Below are 25,571 nucleotides of genomic sequence, written 5' to 3' on the forward strand. Positions count from 1 at the left end.
CACTATAACGGCTTTATACAGGAGCCGACACTATAACAGCTTTATACAGGGGCCGACACTATAACAGCTTTATACAGGAGCCGACACTATAACGGCTTTATACAGGGGCCGACACTATAACAGCTGTATACAGGAGCCGACACTATAACAGCTTTATACAGGGGCCGACACTATAACGGCTTTATACAGGAGCCGACACTATAACAGCTTTATACAGGAGCCGACACTATAACGGCTTTATACAGGAGCCGACACTATAACGGCTTTATACAGGAGCCGACACTATAACAGCTTTATACAGGAGCCGACACTATAACAGCTTTATACAGGAGCCGACACTATAACGGCTTTATACAGGGGCCGACACTATAACGGCTTTATACAGGGGCCGACACTATAACGGCTTTATACAGGAGCCGACACTATAACGGCTTTATACAGGGGCCGACACTATAACGGCTTTATACAGGGGCCGACACTATAACGGCTTTATACAGGGGCCGACACTATAACAGCTTTATACAGGGGCCGACACTATAACGGCTTTATACAGGGGCCGACACTATAACGGCTTTATACAGGGGCCGACACTATAACGGCTTTATACAGGGGCCGACACTATAACAGCTTTATACAGGAGCCGACACTATAACGGCTTTATACAGGGGCCGACACTATAACGGCTTTATACAGGGGCCGACACTATAACGGCTTTATACAGGGGCCGACACTATAACGGCTTTATACAGGGGCCGACACTATAACGGCTTTATACAGGGGCCGACACTATAACGGCTTTATACAGGGGCCGACACTATAACGGCTTTATACAGGAGCCGACACTATAACAGCTTTATACAAGAGCCGACACTATAACGGCTTTATACAAGGGCCGACACTATAACGGCTTTATACAGGAGCCGACACTATAACAGCTTTATACAGGAGCCGACACTATAACAGCTTTATACAAGAGCCGACACTATAACGGCTTTATACAAGGGCCGACACTATAACGGCTTTATACAGGAGCCGACACTATAACGGCTTTATACAGGAGCCGACACTATAACAGCTTTATACAAGAGCCGACACTATAACGGCTTTATACAGGAGCCGACACTATAACAGCTTTATACAGGGGCCGACACTATAACGGCTTTATACAGGAGCCGACACTATAACAGCTTTATACAGGAGCCGACACTATAACAGCTTTATACAGGAGCCGACCCTATAACGGCTTTATACAGGAGCCGACACTATAACAGCTTTATACAGGAGCCGACACTATAACGGCTTTATACAGGAGCCGACACTATAACGGCTTTATACAGGAGCCGACACTATAACAGCTTTATACAGGAGCCGACACTATAACAGCTTTATACAGGAGCCGACACTATAACAGCTTTATACAGGAGCCGACACTATAACGGCTTTATACAGGAGCCGACACTATAACGGCTTTATACAGGAGCCGACACTATAACAGCTTTATACAGGAGCCGACACTATAACGGCTTTATACAGGGGCCGACACTATAACGGCTTTATACAGGAGCCGACACTATAACAGCTTTATACAGGAGCCGACACTATAACAGCTTTATACAGGAGCCGACCCTATAACGGCTTTATACAGGAGCCGACACTATAACGGCTTTATACAGGAGCCGACACTATAACAGCTTTTTACAGGGGCCGACACTATAACAGCTTTATACAGGGGCCGACACTATAACAGCTTTATACAGGGGCCGACGCTATAACAGCTTTATACAGGAGCCGACACTATAACAGCTTTATACAGGGGCCGACACTATAACAGCTTTATACAGGGGATGACACTATAACAGCTTTATACAGTGGCCGACACTATAACAGCTTTATACAGGGGATGACACTATAACAGCTTTATACAGGGGCCGACACTATAACAGCTTTATACAGTGGCCGACACTAGAACAGCTTTATACAGTGGCCGACACTATAACAGCTTTATACAGGGGATGACACTATAACAGCTTTATACAGGGGCCGACACTATAACAGCTTTATACAGGAGCCGACACTATAACGGCTTTATACAGGAGCCGACACTATAACAGCTTTATACAGGAGCCGACACTATAACGGCTTTATACAGGAGCCGACACTATAACAGCTTTATACAGGAGCCGACACTATAACAGCTTTATACAGGAGCCGACACTATAACAGCTTTATACAGGGGCCGACACTATAACGGCTTTATACAGGGGCGACACTATAACGGCTTTATACAGGGGCCGACACTATAACGGCTTTATACAGGGGCCGACACTATAACAGCTTTATACAAGAGCCGACACTATAACATCTTTATACAGGGGCCGACACTATAACAGCTTTATACAGGGCCGACACTATAACGGCTTTATACAGGAGCCGACACTATAACGGCTTTATACAGGGGCCGACACTATAACAGCTTTATACAGGAGCCGACACTATAACGGCTTTATACAGGAGCCGACACTATAACGGCTTTATACAGGGGCCGACACTATAACGGCTTTATACAGGAGCCGACACTATAACAGCTTTATACAGGAGCCGACACTATAACAGCTTTATACAGGAGCCGACACTATAACAGCTTTATACAGGAGCCAACACTATAACAGCTTTATACAGGGGCCGACACTATAACGGCTTTATACAGGGGCCGACACTATAACAGCTTTATACAGGAGCCGACACTATAACAGCTTTATACAGGAGCCGACACTATAACAGCTTTATACAGGAGCCGACACTATAACGGCTTTATACAGGGGCCGACACTATAACAACTTTATACAGGAGCCGACACTATAACGGCTTTATACAGGAGCCGACACTATAACAGCTTTATACAGGGGCCGACACTATAACAGCTTTATACAGGGGCCGACACTATAACAGCTTTATACAGGGGCCGACACTATAACAGCTTTATACAGGAGCCGACACTATAACGGCTTTATACAGGAGCCGACACTATAACAGCTTTATACAGGGGCCGACACTATAACAGCTTTATACAGGGGCCGACACTATAACAGCTTTATACAGGGGCGACACTATAACAGCTTTATACAGGAGCCGACACTATAACGGCTTTATACAGGAGCCGACACTATAACGGCTTTATACAGGAGCCGACACTATAACGGCTTTATACAGGGGCCGACACTATAACAGCTTTATACAGGAGCCGACACTATAACGGCTTTATACAAGAGCCGACACTATAACAGCTTTATACAGGGGCCGACACTATAACGGCTTTATACAGGAGCCGACACTATAACAGCTTTATACAGGAGCCGACACTATAACGGCTTTATACAAGAGCCGACACTATAACGGCTTTATACAGGGGCCGACACTATAACAGCTTTATACAGGAGCCGACACTATAACAGCTTTATACAGCAGCTGACACTATAACGGCTTTATACAGGGGCCGACACTATAACGGCTTTATACAGGAGCCGACACTATAACGGCTTTATACAGGGGCCGACACTATAACGGCTTTATACAGGAGCCGACACTATAACAGCTTTATACAGGAGCCGACACTATAACAGCTTTATACAGGGGCCGACACTATAACAGCTTTATACAGGGGCCGACACTATAACGGCTTTATACAGTGGCCGACACTATAACGGCTTTATGCAGGGGCCGACACTATAACGGCTTTATGCAGGGGCCGACACTATAACGGCTTTATACAGAGGCCGACACTATAACGGCTTTATACAGAGGCCGACACTATAACGGCTTTATACAGGGACCGACACTATAACAGCTTTATACAGGAGCCAACACTATAACGGCTTTATACAGGAGCCGACACTATAACAGCTTTATACAGGGGCCGACACTATAACAGCTTTATACAGAGGCCGACACTATAACAGCTTTATACAGGAGCCGACACTATAACAGCTTTATACAGGGGCCGACACTATAACGGCTTTATACAGGAGCCGACGCTATAACAGCTTTATGCAGGGGCCGACACTATAACGGCTTTATACAGGGGCCGACACTATAACAGCTTTATACAGGGGCCGACACTATAACGGCTTTATACAGGGGCCGACACTATAACAGCTTTATACAGGGGCCGACACTATGACGGCTTTATACAGAGGCCGACACTATAACGGCTTTATACAGGGACCGACACTATAACAGCTTTATACAGGAGCCGACACTATAACGGCTTTATACAGGGGCCGACACTGTAACGGCTTTATACAGGGACCGACACTATAACAGCTTTATACAGGAGCCGACACTACAACAGCTGTATACAGGGGCCTACACTATAACAGCTGTATACAGGAGCCGACACTATAACAGCTTTATACAGGGGTCGACACTATAACAGCTTTATACAGGAGCCGAAACTATAACAGCTGTATACAGGAGCCGACACTATAACAGCTTTATACAGGGGCCTACACTATAACAGCTGTATACAGGAGCCGACACTATAACAGCTTTATACAGGAGCCGACACTATAACAGCTTTATACAGGAGCCGACACTATAACAGCTTTATACAGGGGCCGACACTATAACAGCTTTATACAGGGGCCGACACTATAACAGCTTTATACAGGGACCGACACTATAACAGCTTTATACAGGAGCCGACACTATAACAGCTTTATACAGGGGCCGACACTATAACAGCTTTATACAGGGGCCGACACTATAACGGCTTTATACAGGGGCCGACACTATAACAGCTTTATACAGGGGCCGACACTATAACGGCTTTATACAGGGGCCGACACTATAACGGCTTTATACAGGAGCCGACACTATAACAGCTTTATACAGGAGCCGACACTATAACAGCTTTATACAGGGGCCGACACTATAACAGCTTTATACAGGGGCCGACACTATAACAGCTTTATACAGGGGCCGACACTATAACGGCTTTATACAGGGGCGACACTATAACGGCTTTATACAGGAGCCGACACTATAACCGCTTTATACAGGGGCCGACACTACAACAGCTGTATACAGGGGCCTACACTATAACAGCTGTATACAGGAGCCGACACTATAACAGCTTTATACAGGGGTCGACACTACAACAGCTTTATACAGGAGCCGAAACTATAACAGCTGTATACAGGAGCCGACACTATAACAGCTTTATACAGGGGCCTACACTATAACAGCTGTATACAGGAGCCGACACTATAACAGCTTTATACAGGAGCCGACACTATAACAGCTTTATACAGGAGCCGACACTATAACAGCTTTATACAGGGGCCGACACTATAACAGCTTTATACAGGGGCCGACACTATAACAGCTTTATACAGGGACCGACACTATAACAGCTTTATACAGGAGCCGACACTATAACAGCTTTATACAGGGGCCGACACTATAACAGCTTTATACAGGGGCCGACACTATAACGGCTTTATACAGGGGCCGACACTATAACAGCTTTATACAGGGGCCGACACTATAACGGCTTTATACAGGGCCGACACTATAACGGCTTTATACAGGAGCCGACACTATAACAGCTTTATACAGGAGCCGACACTATAACAGCTTTATACAGGGGCCGACACTATAACAGCTTTATACAGGGGCCGACACTATAACAGCTTTATACAGGGGCCGACACTATAACGGCTTTATACAGGGGCGACACTATAACGGCTTTATACAGGAGCCGACACTATAACAGCTTTATACAGGGGCCGACACTATAACCGCTTTATACAGGAGCCGACACTATAACAGCTTTATACAGGGGCCGACACTATAACAGCTTTATACAGAGGCCGACACTATAACAGCTTTATACAGGAGCCGACACTATAACAGCTTTATACAGGGGCCGACACTATAACGGCTTTATACAGAGGCCGACACTATAACGGCTTTATACAGGGACCGACACTATAACAGCTTTATACAGGAGCCGACACTATAACGGCTTTATACAGGAGCCGACACTATAACAGCTTTATACAGGGGCCGACACTATAACAGCTTTATACAGAGGCCGACACTATAACAGCTTTATACAGGAGCCGACACTATAACAGCTTTATACAGGGGCCGAAGGGGCCGACACTATAACGGCTTTATACAGGGGCCGACACTATAACAGCTTTATACAGGGGCCGACACTATAACGGCTTTATACAGGGGCCGACACTATAACGGCTTTATACAGGGGCCGACACTATAACAGCTTTATACAGGGGCCGACACTATAACAGCTTCATACATGAGCCGACACTATAACAGCTTTATACAGGAGCCGACACTATAACAGCTTTATACAGGGGCCGACACTATAACGGCTTTATACAGGGGCGACACTATAACAGCTTTATACAGGGGCCGACGCTATAACAGCTGTATACAGGAGCCGACGCTATAACAGCTTTATACAGGAGCCGACACTATAACGGCTTTATACAGGGACCGACACTATAACAGCTTTATACAGGGGAGGACACTATAACCGCTTTATACAGGGGCCGACACTATAACAGCTTTATACAGGGGCCGACACTATAACAGCTTTATACAGGGGCCGACACTATAACGGCTTTATACAGGAGCCGACACTATAACAGCTTTATACAAGGGCCGACACTATAACAGCTTTATACAGGGGCCGACACTATAACGGCTTTATACAGGAGCCGACACTATAACGGCTTCATACAGTGGCCGACGCTATAACAGCTTTATACAAGGGCGACACTATATCAGCTTTATACAGGAGCCGACACTATAACGGCTTTATACAGGGGCCGACACTATAACAGCTTTATACAGGGGCCGACACTATAACAGCTTTATACAGGGGCCGACACTATAACAGCTTTATACAGGGGCCAACACTATAACAGCTTTATACAAGGGCCGACACTATAACAGCTTTATACAAGGGCCGACACTATAACAGCTTTATACAGGGGCCGACACTATAACGGCTTTATACAGGAGCCGACACTATAACGGCTTCATACAGTGGCCGACGCTATAACAGCTTTATACAAGGACGACACTATAACAGCTTTATACAGGAGCCGACACTATAACAGCTTTATACAGGAGCCGACACTATAACAGCTTTATACAGGAGCCGACACTATAACAGCTTTATACAGGGGCGACACTATAACGGCTTTATACAGGAGCCGACACTATAACGGCTTTATACAGGGGCCGACACTATAACAACTTTATACAGGAGCCGACACTATAACAGCTTTATACAGGGGCGACACTATAACAGCTTTATACAGGGGCCGACACTCTAACAGCTTTATACAGGAGCCGACACTATAACAGCTTTATACAGGAGCCGACACTATAACAGCTTTATACAAGAGCCGACACTATAACGGCTTCATACAGGGACCGACACTATAACAGCTTTATACAAGGGCCGACACTATAACAGCTTTATACAGGGGCCGACACTATAACAGCTTTATACAGGGGCCGACACTATAACGGCTTTATACAGGGGCCGACACTATAACGGCTTTATACAGGGGCGACACTATAACAGCTTTATACAGGGGCGACTCTATAACCGCTTTATACAGGGGCCGACTCTATAACGGCTTTATACAGGGGCCGACACTATAACAGCTTTATACAAGGGCCGACACTATAACAGCTTTATACAGGGGAGGACACTATAACCGCTTTATACAGGGGCCGACACTATAACGGCTTTATACAGGGGCCGACACTATAACAGCTTTATACAGGAGCCGACACTATAACAGCTTTATACAAGGGCCGACACTATAACAGCTTTATACAGGGGCCGACACTATAACAGCTTTATACAGGGGAGGACACTATAACCGCTTTATACTGGGGCCGACACTATAACGGCTTTATACAGGAGCCGACACTATAACAGCTTTATACAAGGGCCGACACTATAACAGCTTTATACAGGGGCCGACACTATAACAGCTTTATACAAGAGCCGACACTATAACGGCTTCATACAGGGACCGACACTATAACAGCTTTATACAAGGGCCGACACTATAACAGCTTTATACAGGGGCCGACACTATAACAGCTTTATACAGGGGCCGACACTATAACAGCTTTATACAAGGGCCGACACTATAACAGCTTTATACAGGGGCCGACACTATAACAGCTTTATACAGGGGCCGACACTATAACGGCTTTATACAAGGGCCGACACTTTAACGGCTTTATACAGGGGCCGACACTATAACGGCTTTATACAGGGGCCGACACTATAACAGCTTTATACAGGAGCCGACACTATAACAGCTTTATACAGGGGCGACACTATAACAGCTTTATACACGGGCCGACACTCTAACAGCTTTATACAGGAGCCTACACTATAACAGCTTTATACAGGAGCCGACACTATAACAGCTTTATACAAGAGCCGACACTATAACGGCTTCATACAGGGACCGACACTATAACAGCTTTATACAAGGGCCGACACTATAACAGCTTTATACAGGGGCCGACACTATAACAGCTTTATACAGGGGCCGACACTATAACGGCTTTATACAGGGGCCGACACTATAACGGCTTTATACAGGGGCGACACTATAACAGCTTTATACAGGGGCGACTCTATAACCGCTTTATACAGGGGCCGACACTATAACGGCTTTATACAGGGGCCGACACTATAACAGCTTTATACAAGGGCCGACACTATAACAGCTTTATACAGGGGAGGACACTATAACCGCTTTATACAGGGGCCGACACTATAACGGCTTTATACAGGGGCCGACACTATAACAGCTTTATACAGGAGCCGACACTATAACAGCTTTATACAAGGGCCGACACTATAACAGCTTTATACAGGGGCCGACACTATAACAGCTTTATACAGGGGAGGACACTATAACCGCTTTATACAGGGGCCGACACTATAACGGCTTTATTCAGGAGCCGACACTATAACAGCTTTATACAAGGGCCGACACTATAACAGCTTTATACAGGGGCCGACACTATAACAGCTTTATACAAGAGCCGACACTATAACGGCTTCATACAGGGACCGACACTATAACAGCTTTATGCAAGGGCCGACACTATAACAGCTTTATACAGGGGCCGACACTATAACAGCTTTATACAGGGGCCGACACTATAACAGCTTTATACAAGGGCCGACACTATAACAGCTTTATACAGGGGCCGACACTATAACAGCTTTATACAGGGGCCGACACTATAACGGCTTTATACAAGGGCCGACACTTTAACGGCTTTATACAGGGGCCGACACTATAACGGCTTTATACAGGGGCCGACACTATAACGGCTTTATACAGGGGCCGACACTATAACGGCTTTATACAGGGGCCGACACTATAACGGCTTTATACAGGGGCCGACACTATAACAGCTTTATACAAGGGCCGACACTATAACAGCTTTATACAGGGGAGGACACTATAACCGCTTTATACAGGGGCCGACACTATAACGGCTTTATACAGGGGCCGACACTATAACAGCTTTATACAGGAGCCGACACTATAACAGCTTTATACAAGGGCCGACACTATAACAGCTTCATACAGGGGCCGACACTATAACAGCTTTATACAGGGGAGGACACTATAACCGCTTTATACAGGGGCCGACACTATAACGGCTTTATACAGGGGCCGACACTATAACGGCTTTATACAGGGGCCGACACTATAACGGCTTTATACAGGGGCCGACACTATAACGGCTTTATACAGGGGCCGACACTATAACAGCTTTATACAAGGGCCGACACTATAACATCTTTATACAGGGGAGGACACTATAACCGCTTTATACAGGGGCCGACACTATAACGGCTTTATACAGGGGCCGACACTATAACAGCTTTATACAGGAGCCGACACTATAACAGCTTTATACAAGGGCCGACACTATAACAGCTTTATACAGGGGCCGACACTATAACAGCTTTATACAGGGGCCGACACTATAACCGCTTTATACAGGGGCCGACACTATAACGGCTTTATACAGGAGCCGACACTATAACAGCTTTATACAAGGGCCGACACTATAACAGCTTTATACAGGGGCCGACACTATAACAGCTTTATACAAGAGCCGACACTATAACGGCTTCATACAGGGACCGACACTATAACAGCTTTATACAAGGGCCGACACTATAACAGCTTTATACAGGGGCCGACACTATAACAGCTTTATACAGGGGCCGACACTATAACAGCTTTATACAAGGGCCGACACTATAACAGCTTTATACAGGGGCCGACACTATAACAGCTTTATACAGGGGCCGACACTATAACGGCTTTATACAAGGGCCGACACTTTAACGGCTTTATACAGGGGCCGACACTATAACGGCTTTATACAGGGGCCGACACTATAACAGCTTTATACAGGAGCCGACACTATAACAGCTTTATACAGGGGCGACACTATAACAGCTTTATACAGGAGCCGACACTATAACAGCTTTATACAAGAGCCGACACTATAACGGCTTCATACAGGGACCGACACTATAACAGCTTTATACAGGAGCCGACACTATAACAGCTTTATACAGGAGCCGACACTATAACAGCTTTATACAGGGGCCGACACTATAACGGCTTCATACAGGGACCGACACTATAACAGCTTTATACAGGGGCCGACACTATAACAGCTTTATACAGGAGCCGACACTATAACGGCTTCATACAGGGACCGACACTATAACAGCTTTATACAGGGGCCGACACTATAACAGCTTTATACAGGGGCCGACACTATAACGGCTTTATACAGGAGCCGACACTATAACAGCTGTATACAAGGGCCGACACTATAACAGCTTTATACAGGGGCCGACACTATAACAGCTTTATACAGGGGCCGACACTATAACGGCTTTATACAGGGGCCGACACTATAACGGCTTTATACAGGGGCGACACTATAACAGCTTTATACAGGAGCCGACACTATAACAGCTGTATACAAGGGCCGACACTATAACAGCTTTATACAGGGGCCGACACTATAACAGCTTCATACAGGGGCCGACACTATAACAGCTTTATACAGGAGCCGACACTATAACAGCTGTATACAAGGGCCGACACTATAACAGCTTTATACAGGGGCCGACACTATAACAGCTTTATACAGGGGCCGACACTATAACGGCTTTATACAGGGGCCGACACTATAACGGCTTTATACAGGGGCGACACTATAACAGCTTTATACAGGGGCGACTCTATAACCGCTTTATACAGGGGCCGACACTATAACGGCTTTATACAGGGGCCGACACTATAACAGCTTTATACAAGGGCCGACACTATAACAGCTTTATACAGGGGAGGACACTATAACCGCTTTATACAGGGGCCGACACTATAACGGCTTTATACAGGGGCCGACACTATAACAGCTTTATACAGGAGCCGACACTATAACAGCTTTATACAAGGGCCGACACTATAACAGCTTTATACAGGGGCCGACACTATAACAGCTTTATACAGGGGAGGACACTATAACCGCTTTATACAGGGGCTGACACTATAACGGCTTTATACAGGAGCCGACACTATAACAGCTTTATACAAGGGCCGACACTATAACAGCTTTATACAGGGGCCGACACTATAACAGCTTTATACAAGAGCCGACACTATAACGGCTTCATACAGGGACCGACACTATAACAGCTTTATACAAGGGCCGACACTATAACAGCTTTATACAGGGGCCGACACTATAACAGCTTTATACAGGGGCCGACACTATAACAGCTTTATACAAGGGCCGACACTATAACAGCTTCATACAGGGGCCGACACTATAACAGCTTTATACAGGGGCCGACACTATAACGGCTTTATACAAGGGCCGACACTTTAACGGCTTTATACAGGGGCCGACACTATAACGGCTTTATACAGGGGCCGACACTATAACGGCTTTATACAGGAGCCGACACTATAACAGCTTTATACAGGGGCCGACACTATAACGGCTTTATACAAGGGCCGACACTTTAACGGCTTTATACAGGGGCCGACACTATAACGGCTTTATACAGGGGCCGACACTATAACGGCTTTATACAGGGGCCGACACTATAACAGCTTTATACAGGGGCCGACACTATAACGGCTTTATACAGGGGCCGACACTATAACGGCTTTATACAGGGGCCGACACTATAACGGCTTTATACAGGAGCCGACACTATAACGGCTTTATACAGGAGCCGACACTATAACAGCTTTATACAGGGGCCGACACTATAACGGCTTTATACAGGGGCCGACACTATAACGGCTTTATACAGGGGCCGACACTATAACGGCTTTATACAGGGGCCGACACTATAACAGCTTTATACAGGGGCCGACACTATAACAGCTTTATACAGGAGCCGACACTATAACGGCTTTATACAGGAGCCGACACTATAACAGCTTTATACAGGAGCCGACACTATAACAGCTTTATACAGGAGCCGACACTATAACAGCTTTATACAGGGGCCGACACTATAACAGCTTTATACAGGAGCCGACACTATAACGGCTTTATACAGGGGCCGACACTATAACAGCTTTATACAGGGGCCGACACTATAACAGCTTTATACAGGAGCCGACACTATAACAGCTTTATACAGGAGCCGACACTATAACAGCTTTATACAGGGGCCGACACTATAACAGCTTTATACAGGGGACGACACTATAACAGCTTTATACAGGAGCCGACACTATAACAGCTTTATACAGGGGCCGACACTTTAACGGCTTTATACAGGAGCCGACACTATAACAGCTTTATACAGGGGCCGACACTATAACGGCTTTATACAGGAGCCGACACTATAACAGCTTTATACAGGGGACGACACTATAACAGCTTTATACAGGGGCCGACACTATAACAGCTTTATACAGGGGCCGACACTATAACGGCTTTATACAGGAGCCGACACTATAACGGCTTTATACAGGGGCCGACACTATAACAGCTTTATACAGGGGCCGACACTATAACAGCTTTATACAGGGGCCGACACTATAACGGCTTTATACAGGGGCCGACACTGTAACGGCTTTATACAGGGGCCGACACTATAACAGCTTTATACAGGGGCCGACACTATAACGGCTTTATACAGGGGCCGACACTATAACAGCTTTATACAGGGCCGACACTATAACGGCTTTATACAGGGGCCGACACTATAACAGCTTTATACAGGAGCCGACACTATAACAGCTTTATACCATAGCCGACACTATAACGGCTTTATACAGGGGCCGACACTATAACGGCTTTATACAGGGGCCGACACTATAACGGCTTTATACAGGAGCCGACACTATAACAGCTTTATACAGGGGCCGACACTATAACAGCTTTATACAGGGGCCGACACTATAACAGCTTTATACAAGGGCCGACACTATAACGGCTTTATACAGGGGCCGACACTATAACAGCTTTATACAGGGGCCGACACTATAACAGCTTTATACAGGAGCCGACACTATAACGGCTTTATACAGGGGCCGACACTATAACAGCTTTATACAGGGGCCGACACTATAACGGCTTTATACAGGGGCCGACACTATAACGGCTTTATACAGGGGCCGACACTATAACAGCTTTATACAGGGGCCGACACTATAACAGCTTTATACAGGGGCCGACACTATAACGGCTTTATACAGGAGCCGACACTATAACGGCTTTATATAGGGGCCTACACTATAACAGCTTTATACAGGGGCCGACACTATAACAGCTTTATACAGGGGCCGACACTATAACGGCTTTATACAGGGGCCGACACTATAACGGCTTTATACAGGGGCCGACACTATAACAGCTTTATACAGGGGCCGACACTATAACGGCTTTATACAGGGCCGACACTATAACGGCTTTATACAGGGGCCGACACTATAACGGCTTTATACAGGGGCCGACACTATAACGGCTTTATACAGGGCCGACACTATAACGGCTTTATACAGGAGCCGACACTATAACAGCTTTATACAGGGGCCGACACTATAACAGCTTTATACAGGGGCCGACACTATAACGGCTTTATACAGGGCCGACACTATAACGGCTTTATACAGGGGCCGACACTATAACGGCTTTATACAGGGGACGACACTATAACGGCTTTATACAGGAGCCGACACTATAACAGCTTTATACAGGGGCCGACACTATAACGGCTTTATACAGGGGCCGACACTATAACAGCTTTATACAGGGGCCGACACTATAACAGCTTTATACAGGAGCCGACACTGTAACGGCTTTATACAGGGGCCGACACTATAACGGCTTTATGCAGGGCCGACACTATAACAGCTTTATACAGGAGCCGACACTATAACAGCTTTATACAGGGGCCGACACTATAACAGCTTTATACAGGGGCCGACACTATAACGGCTTTATACAGGGGCCGACACTATAACGGCTTTATACAGGGGCCGACACTATAACGGCTTTATACAGGGGCCGACACTATAACGGCTTTATACAGGGGACGACACTATAACGGCTTTATACAGGGGCCGACACTATAACAGCTTTATACAGGGGCCGACACTATAACGGCTTTATACAGGAGCCGACACTATAACAGCTTTATACAGGGGCCGACACTATAACGGCTTTATACAGGAGCCGACACTATAACGGCTTTATACAGGGGCCGACACTATAACAGCTTTATACAGGAGCCGACACTATAACGGCTTTATACAGGAGCCGACACTATAACAGCTGTATACAGGAGCCGACACTATAACAGCTTTATACAGGAGCCGACACTATAACGGCTTTATACAGGGGCCGACACTATAACAGCTTTATACAGGGGCCGACACTATAACAGCTTTATACAGGAGCCGACACTATAACAGCTTTATACAGGAGCCGACACTATAACAGCTTTATACAGGAGCCGACACTATAACAGCTTTATACAGGAGCCGACACTATAACGGCTTTATACAGGGGCCGACACTATAACAGCTTTATACAGGGGCCGACACTATAACAGCTGTATACAGGAGCCGACACTATAACAGCTTTATACAGGGGCCGACACTATAACAGCTGTATACAGGAGCCGACACTATAACAGCTTTATACAGGGGCCGACACTATAACGGCTTTATACAGGGGCCGACACTATAACGGCTTTATACAGGGGCCGACACTATAACGGCTTTATACAGGGGCCGACACTATAACGGCTTTATACAGGAGCCGACACTATAACGGCTTTATACAGGAGCCGACACTATAACGGCTTTATACAGGGGCCGACACTATAACAGCTTTATACAGGGGCCGACACTATAACGGCTTTATACAGGGGCAGACACTATAACGGCTTTATACAGGAGCCGACACTATAACGGCTTTATACAGGGGCCGACACTATAACAGCTTTATACAGGAGCCGACACTATAACAGCTTTATACAGGAGCCGACACTATAACAGCTGTATACAGGAGCCGACACTATAACAGCTTTATACAGGAGCCGACACTATAACGGCTTTATACAGGGGCCGACACTATAACAGCTTTATACAGGGGCCGACACTATAACAGCTTTATACAGGAGCCGACACTATAACAGCTTTATACAGGAGCCGACACTATAACAGCTTTATACAGGAGCCGACACTATAACAGCTTTATACAGGAGCCGACACTATAACGGCTTTATACAGGGGCCGACACTATAACAGCTTTATACAGGGGCCGACACTATAACAGCTGTATACAGGAGCCGACACTATAACAGCTTTATACAGGGGCCGACACTATAACAGCTGTATACAGGAGCCGACACTATAACAGCTTTATACAGGAGCCGACACTATAACAGCTTTATACAGGGGCCGACACTATAACGGCTTTATACAGGGGCCGACACTATAACGGCTTTATACAGGGGCCGACACTATAACGGCTTTATACAGGAGCCGACACTATAACGGCTTTATACAGGGGCCGACACTATAACAGCTTTATACAGGGGCCGACACTATAACGGCTTTATACAGGGGCCGACACTATAACGGCTTTATACAGGAGCCGACACTATAACGGCTTTATACAGGGGCCGACACTATAACAGCTTTATACAGGGGCCGACACTATAACGGCTTTATACAGGGACCGACACTATAACGGCTTTATACAGGGGCCGACACTATAACGGCTTTATACAGGAGCCGACACTATAACGGCTTTATACAGGGGCCGACACTATAACAGCTTTATACAGGGGACGACACTATAACAGCTTTATACAGGGACCGACACTATAACGGCTTTATACAGGGGCCGACACTATAACGGCTTTATACAGGGGCCGACACTATAACAGCTTTATACAGGGGCCGACACTATAACAGCTTTATACAAGGGCCGACACTATAACAGCTTTATACAGGAGCCGACACTATAACGGCTTTATACAGGGGACGACACTATAACGGCTTTATACAGGAGCCGACACTATAACGGCTTTATACAGGAGCCGACACTATAACAGCTTTATACAAGGGCCGACACTATAACAGCTTTATACAGGAGCCGACACTATAACAGCTTTATATAAGGGCCGACACTATAACAGCTTTATACAGGAGCCGACACTATAACGGCTTTATACAGGAGCCGACACTATAACGGCTTTATACAGGAGCCGACACTATAACAGCTTTATACAGGGGCCGACACTATAACGGCTTTATACAAGGGCCGACACTATAACAGCTTTATACAGGAGCCGACACTATAACGGCTTTATACAGGAGCCGACACTATAACGGCTTTATACAGGGGCCGACACTATAACGGCTTTATACAGGAGCCGACACTATAACAGCTTTATACAGGGGCCGACACTATAACAGCTTTATACAGGGGCCGACACTATAACAGCTTTATACAGGGGCCGACACTATAACGGCTTTATACAGGAGCCGACACTATAACAGCTTTATACAGGGGCCGACACTATAACGGCTTTATACAGGGGCCGACACTATAACGACTTTATACAGGGGCCGACACTATAACACCTTTATACAGGGGCCGACACTATAACAGCTTTATACAGGGGCCGACACTATAACGGCTTTATACAGGGACCGACACTATAACGGCTTTATACAGGAGCCGACACTATAACAGCTTTATACAGGGACCGACACTATAACAGCTTTATACAGGGGCCGACACTATAACGGCTTTATACAGGGGCCGACACTATAACAGCTTTATACAGGAGCTGACACTATAACAGCTTTATACAAGGGCCGACACTATAACAGCTTTATACAGGAGCCGACACTATAACGGCTTTATACAGGGACCGACACTATAACAGCTTTATACAGGGGCCGACACTATAACGGCTTTATACAGGGGCCGACACTATAACAGCTTTATACAAGGGCCGACACTATAACAGCTTTATACAGGGGCCGACACTATAACAGCTTTATACAGGGGCCGACACTATAACAGCTTTATACAGGGGCCGACACTATAACAGCTTTATACAGGAGCCGACACTATAACAGCTTTATACAGGAGCCGACACTATAACGGCTTTATACAGGGGCCGACACTATAACAGCTTTATACAGGGGCCGACACTATAACAGCTTTATACAGGAGCCGACACTATAACAGCTTTATACAGGGGCCGACACTATAACGGCTTTATACAGGAGCCGACACTATAACGGCTTTATACAGGGGCCGACACTATAACAGCTTTATACAGGGGCCGACACTATAACAGCTTTATACAGGAGCCGACACTATAACAGCTTTATACAGGAGCCGACACTATAACAGCTTTATACAGGAGCCGACACTATAACAGCTTTATACAGGGGCCGACACTATAACAGCTTTATACAAGGGCCGACACTATAACGGCTTTATACAGGGGCCGACACTATAACAGCTTTATACAGGAGCCGACACTATAACAGCTTTATACAGGGGCCGACACTATAACAGCTTTATACAAGGGCCGACACTATAACGGCTTTATACAGGGGCCGACACTATAACAGCTTTATACAGGAGCCGACACTATAACAGCTTTATACAGGAGCCGACACTATAACAGCTTTATACAGGAGCCGACACTATAACAGCTTTATACAGGAGCCGACACTATAACAGCTTTATACAGGGGCCGACACTATAACAGCTTTATACAGGAGCCGACACTATAACAGCTTTATACAGGGGTGGATGATTTCCTCGATACACATAACTTTGTGCGTTACAGTAAATTAGAGAAAATGTTACACCTATAGTAGGACATTTAGTTCTTGGACTGATCACTTTTTCTCGGGGTCAAGAAGGAATTTTTCCCCTGTGACACAAATTGTCTGAATGTGTCCTGGGGTTTTGCCTTCTTCTGGATGAACAGTGCAGGCATAGGGTAGTATCAGTAGTGATCGGAAAGTAGAATCATACTGTAATATCCTAGCAGGCTGTTAATAGTAATAATATCAAGTAGTTACATTTAAAAAAATAAAAACAAATTAAAATAATAACAGCAGTGGTACAAAAAGTAGTGTAATATTAAATATATAACTAGTAACATAACATAATTAGGTTTGACCCAGGGTTCTAGGACTGATCACCTTTTCTCGGGGTCTAGAAGGAATTTTTCCCCTGTGACACAAATTGTCTGAATGTGTCCTGGTTTTTTTTTCTTCTTCTGGATCAACAGATTTAGGTATAGGGATTTCAGAAATACCATTATTAGAATCTCAAGAATAATACAAAATATAAAACTAATTTAAAAAAATGTAAGTTATAAACAGGTCCTTTTTTAATTCTAATGGTGCAGCAATGATTGAAATGGTAATAATATATTTGTGAAGCCTAGTCCCAGTTAGTTAGTAAGTGATTGTAGTGTTAGTGTGGGGAGGACAATTGGGGGAGGAAGGTTGAACTTTATGGACCGAGGTCTTTATTCATCCTACTTTACTATGTAACTACAATCATGTTTTTTTTATTTTCTTCTTCTGGTGCTGTGTATTACTGCTGCTAGTGGAGAATATTTGGCTTTTTTGATTGGTCGATAACTTGCCAAGCACACAGTGGATTACACTCAGTCCTCTAAGGTGTTCTCTTCTTTTCACCTCACAGGTATCTCATGTGGTGGTTGCGCAAGACATATGTAGAGAAGAAAGCCCCATTTATAGATCTGTTCAACTCAGTACCTCTGCGTCAGATCTACGGTAAGTGGTGTGTATGACCTGTTCCTCCAAATGTTCATGCCTGTCCTACATCGTAAGATAACTGTATAACTGAGAGCATGCTTTCTGTCATCGGTGGCAGCGTCCTCCCCGTCGTCAGTCATGGAGTCCTCCCCGTGGTCTGTGATCAGTGACTACCTCCTATCCTGTCATCAGTGACAACATCCTCCCCATGGTCTGTTATCAGTGGTGGCCTTCTCCCCTTGTGATTAGGATAAAACACATGGAATACCTGGTCCGATTGAGGGGTTATGACTGATGTTTGATTGTTTTGCCATATTTCTAATTTAGGAAAGCGGTGCTGAACTTTAGAAGATCATTGCCTGTACAAGCAAGGAAAAGAATGCACAAAGGAGTGACTGCTCCTACACCACCTCCCAGGGTCTTTGGACCACTGAAATCAGTCTTAGACCCCTGAGATAATTAGTTTGCCAGGTACGCAATTGAAGGAAAACTCCTTAAGAAGCATGTTCCACATTATTAAACAGCCACAGGTTTCAAGCACTATGGGAAAGAAAAAGGATCTCTGCTGCCGAAAAGCATCACATAGTGCAATGCCTTGGACAAGGCATGAATATGTTAGATATTTCATGAAAACGTAAGTGTGATCATCGTACTGTGAAGAGATTTGTGGCTGATACAGAGAACATGTGAGTTTATACAGGCATAATGCGGAAGGTTCCTGCAGATAAAGGCAAAATGAAGAAGGTTTCTGCCAGACAAATTCATTGGATTAAGAAAGCAGCTGCTAAAATCCCATTGCAAAGCAGCAAACGGGTATGTGAAGCTGCTGGAGCCTCTGGAGTCCGCGAACCTCAAAGTGTAGGATCCTCCAGAGTCTGCAGTTGTGCATAAAACTACTATTCGGCCACCACTAAACAGCGATCACAAGCAGAAATGACTGCAGTGGCCCAGACATACATTAAGACTCATTGTAAACCAGCCATGTTTACTGATGATGCCGTGCAACCCTCGATGGTCCAGATGGATGGAGTTGTGGATGGTTGGTGGACATCAGCAAGGAGATGGCGGAGTCCTGTTTTGGGCCGGAATCATGGCGAGAGCTGGTAGCTCCTTTAGGGTCCCTGAAGGTGTGAAAATGACCTTGGCGAAGCATATTGAGTTTTTGACAGATCACTTTCTTCCATGGTACAAAAAGAAGAACATCGCTGTCCGTAGCCAAATCATCATCAGCTGGCAATGTCCCATCTCCTGCTGCAGAGAAAGCTCCGAGTCATTGACTGCTATGGGCATAAAAGGAGAGAACTTCATGTGTGGCCACCATCCTCCCCTGACCACAACCCTATTGAGAACCTTTGGAGTATTCTCAGCAGACTATCTATGAGGGTGGGAGGCCGATCACATCAGAACCGCAGCTCTGTGACATCCGACATCTAGCAGATTGTGACATCCGGCAAAGAAATTCAAGCAGAAACTCTCCAAAAACTCACAAGTTCAATGGAGGCAGAATTGTGAAGGTGAAATTACAGAAGCTCCGATGTTACATGTGTGACACCTGATAGCCCTCCCTGGGAAATGGGGTTACTCGGAGCCGGGTCAGTGTAGTTGTTACGGGGGATGCAGTCGTGGCCTAGACCCGTTCCGTGCCCAGGGCAGTCACATAAAAGATAGGTGGTATTTTTCGACTACTCCACCTGCGGTTTCCGGTGACGGGCACCGGCGCTGCTTCAGTCCACTGAGGCCGGTGTTACGGGCAGCTAAGATGGGACGGCTCCCCACAGGTGGAGCAGGCCTCAGGGCAGTGTGAGAAGGGATGGTGGGTGCAGTGCCGCGCGGGAAATAATGAGCTGAGACGGTGTATGAAGTCATCCGGGTCTTTACTCACTTGGGATGAACTTTCAGCTGCAAAGCTTCTCTCTGCTACTCGTGGTGTACTGCGGCCACCGGGAAGGGGGTTCAGCACTTTCCAGGTAGATCAGGAGCACCTGTCGAGACCCCTCTGGTGTGTGTTCCTCTCCTTGGTGAGTTCTCCCACTAAGTCTTCTCCTGACTGTGTGTGGTTAGAACGTAGTGTAAGGCCGGGTCCCACTGGATAAACGCAGTTTATGAGATACAGGTGGCGTAGGCCACTCCGTCCGTATCCCCCTGGGATCCACTAAGCCTCCGGGCTTTTCTGACTGAGACGTGAAGTGACAAAGTCAGATATCGGGGGCCGGTCACCCCTCTTGCTGCAGGAGTCCCTCTGACTAGGCCAGAGTAAGAAATACAGGTGGTGTATGCCGCTCCGTCCGTATCCCCCTGGGATCCTTTTGCCTGTGGAGCTGGTCTCCTCTGCTCCCCTCCAGGCCTTCTTAGGTAAGGACCTTGACCGGGTAGAGACAGTGGTTAACTCTGACACGCTCCTCGTCTCAAGGCCAGAGAACGAGGACCGTGTATCTTCAGTCGGCTGCGGCCTTATGCTGGACTCTGGCGGGCGACCACAATCAGAGACGAAGACCACAATCACAGACGAAGATGACAATCAAAGACCTTTGAACTTAAGATGGCCGTAGATTAAATATGAAAGAATAAGTGTTTCCTAAAAGTGTGTCCTCCACCCTCACCCACTACATGGTTCCCCCTATCTTTGGTTCCCCCCATCTCCTCTTTCCCGGACCGGGGCAGCACCCTGGTGCATTTAGGCCCCGTACAGGACAGGAGTGGTGTAGTGTTGAGTGGTGAAGTGGTGTCCTGAGAAGTGCTCCATCCTTACCTGGAAGAGGAGATACCACACCTCATCTGAGGTGCAGTACCCCTGTGGCGCCACATATGGACCTCTGCCTGATAAAGATGATTTTGATTGAAAAAGCTCCTGATCTCAGTAAATGTGACGTCTTAATGCTGTAGATGCCACAAATGACCATTTTCAGTTCTTTACAACCTATAAAATGTTTGGACACTTTGTTGTATAGAACACTTTGCTACATTTTGAGGTTTTTTTTTTTTAAATTATCTTGTTCTCATTGGAAAATTTATCCAATAAATGTGATTTAGCCTCTATCGGTCGATGATTGAACATTTTATGACTCGTGTGCATCCACCATTTTGGAAAATCAGAGAAAAATAGCATTTGTGGAATAATTTGGAACGTGGTGTAGAGATACAGCGGGAAGGACAGGCCATGTTGGGGCACCGGCTGCACTACCTGATGTGGCAGATGGAGGGAGCTGTCACTGGCTGTTTCCACACTCCTAAGGTTATCAAAAATCCTTCTAACAATACTACTCACTTAGGAGCGATCTGAGGTATCACAGGAACCGTTTCTCATTAGAAGTTCATCTGGTTTATTTCACTCCACATAAACCGCTTCACAGCCCTTGTCCGGCACAGAGTGAAACCTAAAGTAAAAAGTCCATTCAAAAGTAGTGCGGATTCGCCCGTTTGAGTTTAGAATCCAGCTTCTTTGATCTTTAGCAAAGAGACACTTCTGGAGATCTGCACGCATCCACACACAGACCATGTGTGAGACAAACTGGTCCCATTTTACAATGCTCACCATATCTCCACCCCTGGGTGTGGTTCACAGCCATCCCGCCCAACTCCTCATTTGCTCTTATTAAACCCGGCTCTGTCATGACCGATTAACCCCTTTTAGTACTATGTGTAATAGAGGATCACTCCAGGTTTACATCACAGAGGACATTCACCTCTGTGATACATACAGTATAGACCAAAAGTTTGGACACACCTTCTCATTTAAAGATTTTTCTGTATTTTCATGACTTTGAAAATTGTACATTCATACTGAAGGTATCAAAACTATGAATTAACACATGTGGAATTATATACTTAACAAAAAAGTGTGAAACAACTGAAAATATGTCTTATATTCTAGGTTCTTCAAAGTAGCCACCTTTTGCTTTGATGATTGCTTTGCACACTCTTGCCATTCTCTTGATGAGCTTCAAGAGGTAGTCACCGGAAATGGTTTTCACTTCACAGGTGTGCCCTGTCAGGTTTAATAAGTGGGATTTCTTGCCTTATAAATGGGGTTGGGACCATCAGTTGTGTTGTGCAGAAGTCAGGTGGATACACAGCTGATAGTCCTACTGAATAGACTGTTAGCTGCTTTTTTCTTGCCATAATACAAATTCTAAGTAAAGAAAAACAAGTGCCCATTATTACTTTAAGAAATGAAGGTCAGTCAGTCCGAAAAATTGGGCAAACTTTGAATGTGTCCCCAAGTGCAGTTGCAAAAACCATCAAGCGCTACAAAGGACCGCCCCAGGAAAGGAAGACCAAGAGTCACCTCTGCTTCTGAGGATAAGTTTATCCGAGTAACCAGCCTCAGAAATCGCAGGTTAACAGCAGCTCAGATTAGAGACCAGGTCAATGCCACACAGAGTTCTAGCAGCAGACACATCTCTACAACAACTGTTAAGAGGAGACTTTGTGCAGCAGGCCTTCATGGTAAAATAGCTGCTAGGAAACCACTGCTAAGTACAGGCAACAAGCAGAAGAGACTTGTTTGGGCTAAAGAACACAAGGAATGGACATTAGACCAGTGGAAATCTGTGCTTTGGTCTGATGAGTCCAAATTTGAGATCTTTGGTTCCAACCACTGTGTCTTTGTGCGACATAGAAAAGGTGAACGGATGGACTCTACATGCCTGATTCCCACCGTGAAGCATGGAGGAGGAGGTGTGATGGTGTGGGGGTGCTCTGCTGTTGACACTGTTGGGGATTTATTCAAAATTGAAGGCATACTGAACCAGCATGGGTACCACAGCATCTTGCAGCGGCATTTTATTCCATCCGGTTTGCGTTTAGTTGGACCATCATTTATTTTTCAACAGGACAATGACCCCAAACACACCTCCAGGCTGTGTAAGGGCTATTTGGCTAAGATGGAGAGTGATGGGGTGCTGCGCCAGATGACCTGGCCTCCACAGTCACCAGACCTGAACCCAATCGAGATGGTTTGGGGTGAGCTGGACCGCAGAGTGAAGGCAAAAGGGCCAACAAGTGCTAAGCATCTCCTAGAACTCCTTCAAGATTGTTGGAAGACCATTTCCGGTGACTACCTCTTGAAGCTCATCAAGAGAATGTCAAGAGTGTGCAAAGCAGTCATCAAAGCAAAAGGTGGCTACTTTGAAGAACCTAGAATATAAGACATATTTTCAGTTGTTCCACACTTTTTTGTTAAGTATATAATTCCACATGTGTTAATTCATAGTTTTGATGCCTTCAGTGTGAATGTACAAATTTCAAAGTCATGAAAATACAGAAAAATCTTTAAATGAGAAGGTGTGTCCAAACTTTTGGTCTGTACTGTATCTCCCATCCACTATGTCCGGCAGGCACCTTACATACCTCCCCACTCTGCCTAAAGCTGTGCGGCTTGGCACCTTTTACCACTAGACACAGGATTCTCGAGAGAGCATCGGTATTAACATGTAATTTACCGGCTCTGTGTTCCACATGGAAGCGGAAATCCTGCAGGGTTAGAAAACTGCGGTTGACATGAGCATTGTTCCCCTATTTTCTCCCTCACCCACCTGAGTGGGTCGTGGTCTGGCACTAATGTATCTCCTGAGAAAGGACCGCCCCTAATCCGACTTCTGAGGTGTCTGTCTGGAGTACAAATTCTTTCTTAAAGTGGGGGGCTACCAGGACCGGCTGCTTACACAGAGCTACTTTGAGGTCTTGAAAGGCCGTCTCCACCTCCAACGTGTATAAGGCCATGACTGATGTTGTCCCCTTAAGGAGGTCGGTCAGGTGCGGCCACCAAGGCAAAGTTTGGAATGAACCTCCTGTAGTACCCCATTATTCCCAGAAAGGCCCTAACTTGCTTTTTTGAGAATGGTTTCTGCCAGTGCTGAATCGAGTCCACTTTATTGATGTGGGGTTTGATTTCTCCTTTACTTACTACATATTCAAGGTATTTGGCCTCCGCTTTCCCAATGGCACTTTTTTTGGATTTATAGAGAACCCTGCCTTCCTGAGAGCATCAAACACTGCCTGGACTTTTCCTAGATGACTTCCCCACTCCGGGCTGAAGATTACGATCTCGTCCAGGTATGCCGCAGCATCATTGTTATGGGGTGTGAGTACCCAGTTCATGGCTCTCTGGAAGGTGGCCGGAGCTCCCTGGAGTCTGAACGGCATCTGGACGTA

The 25,571-nt window shown here is 45.9% G+C and overlaps 1 protein-coding gene across 2 annotated transcripts in view; it reads left to right on the plus strand.

The window, feature by feature from the left end:
• Positions 1–25,571, plus strand: part of GBA2 (glucosylceramidase beta 2) — a 287,622-nt gene that overhangs the window by 107,068 nt on the left and 154,983 nt on the right. For both annotated transcript variants that reach the window (XM_073684438.1, XM_073684445.1), the window contains one exon: positions 19,345–19,436. In XM_073684438.1, the coding sequence (XP_073540539.1) occupies positions 19,345–19,436 (92 nt within the window). The remainder of the gene's footprint in view (positions 1–19,344; positions 19,437–25,571) is intronic.

The sequence above is a fragment of the Phyllobates terribilis genome, unplaced genomic scaffold (assembly GCF_046119375.1).
Source record: "Phyllobates terribilis strain yellow unplaced genomic scaffold, ASM4611937v1 Scaffold_1__5_contigs__length_1240528914, whole genome shotgun sequence".
Taxonomy (NCBI): domain Eukaryota; kingdom Metazoa; phylum Chordata; class Amphibia; order Anura; family Dendrobatidae; genus Phyllobates; species Phyllobates terribilis.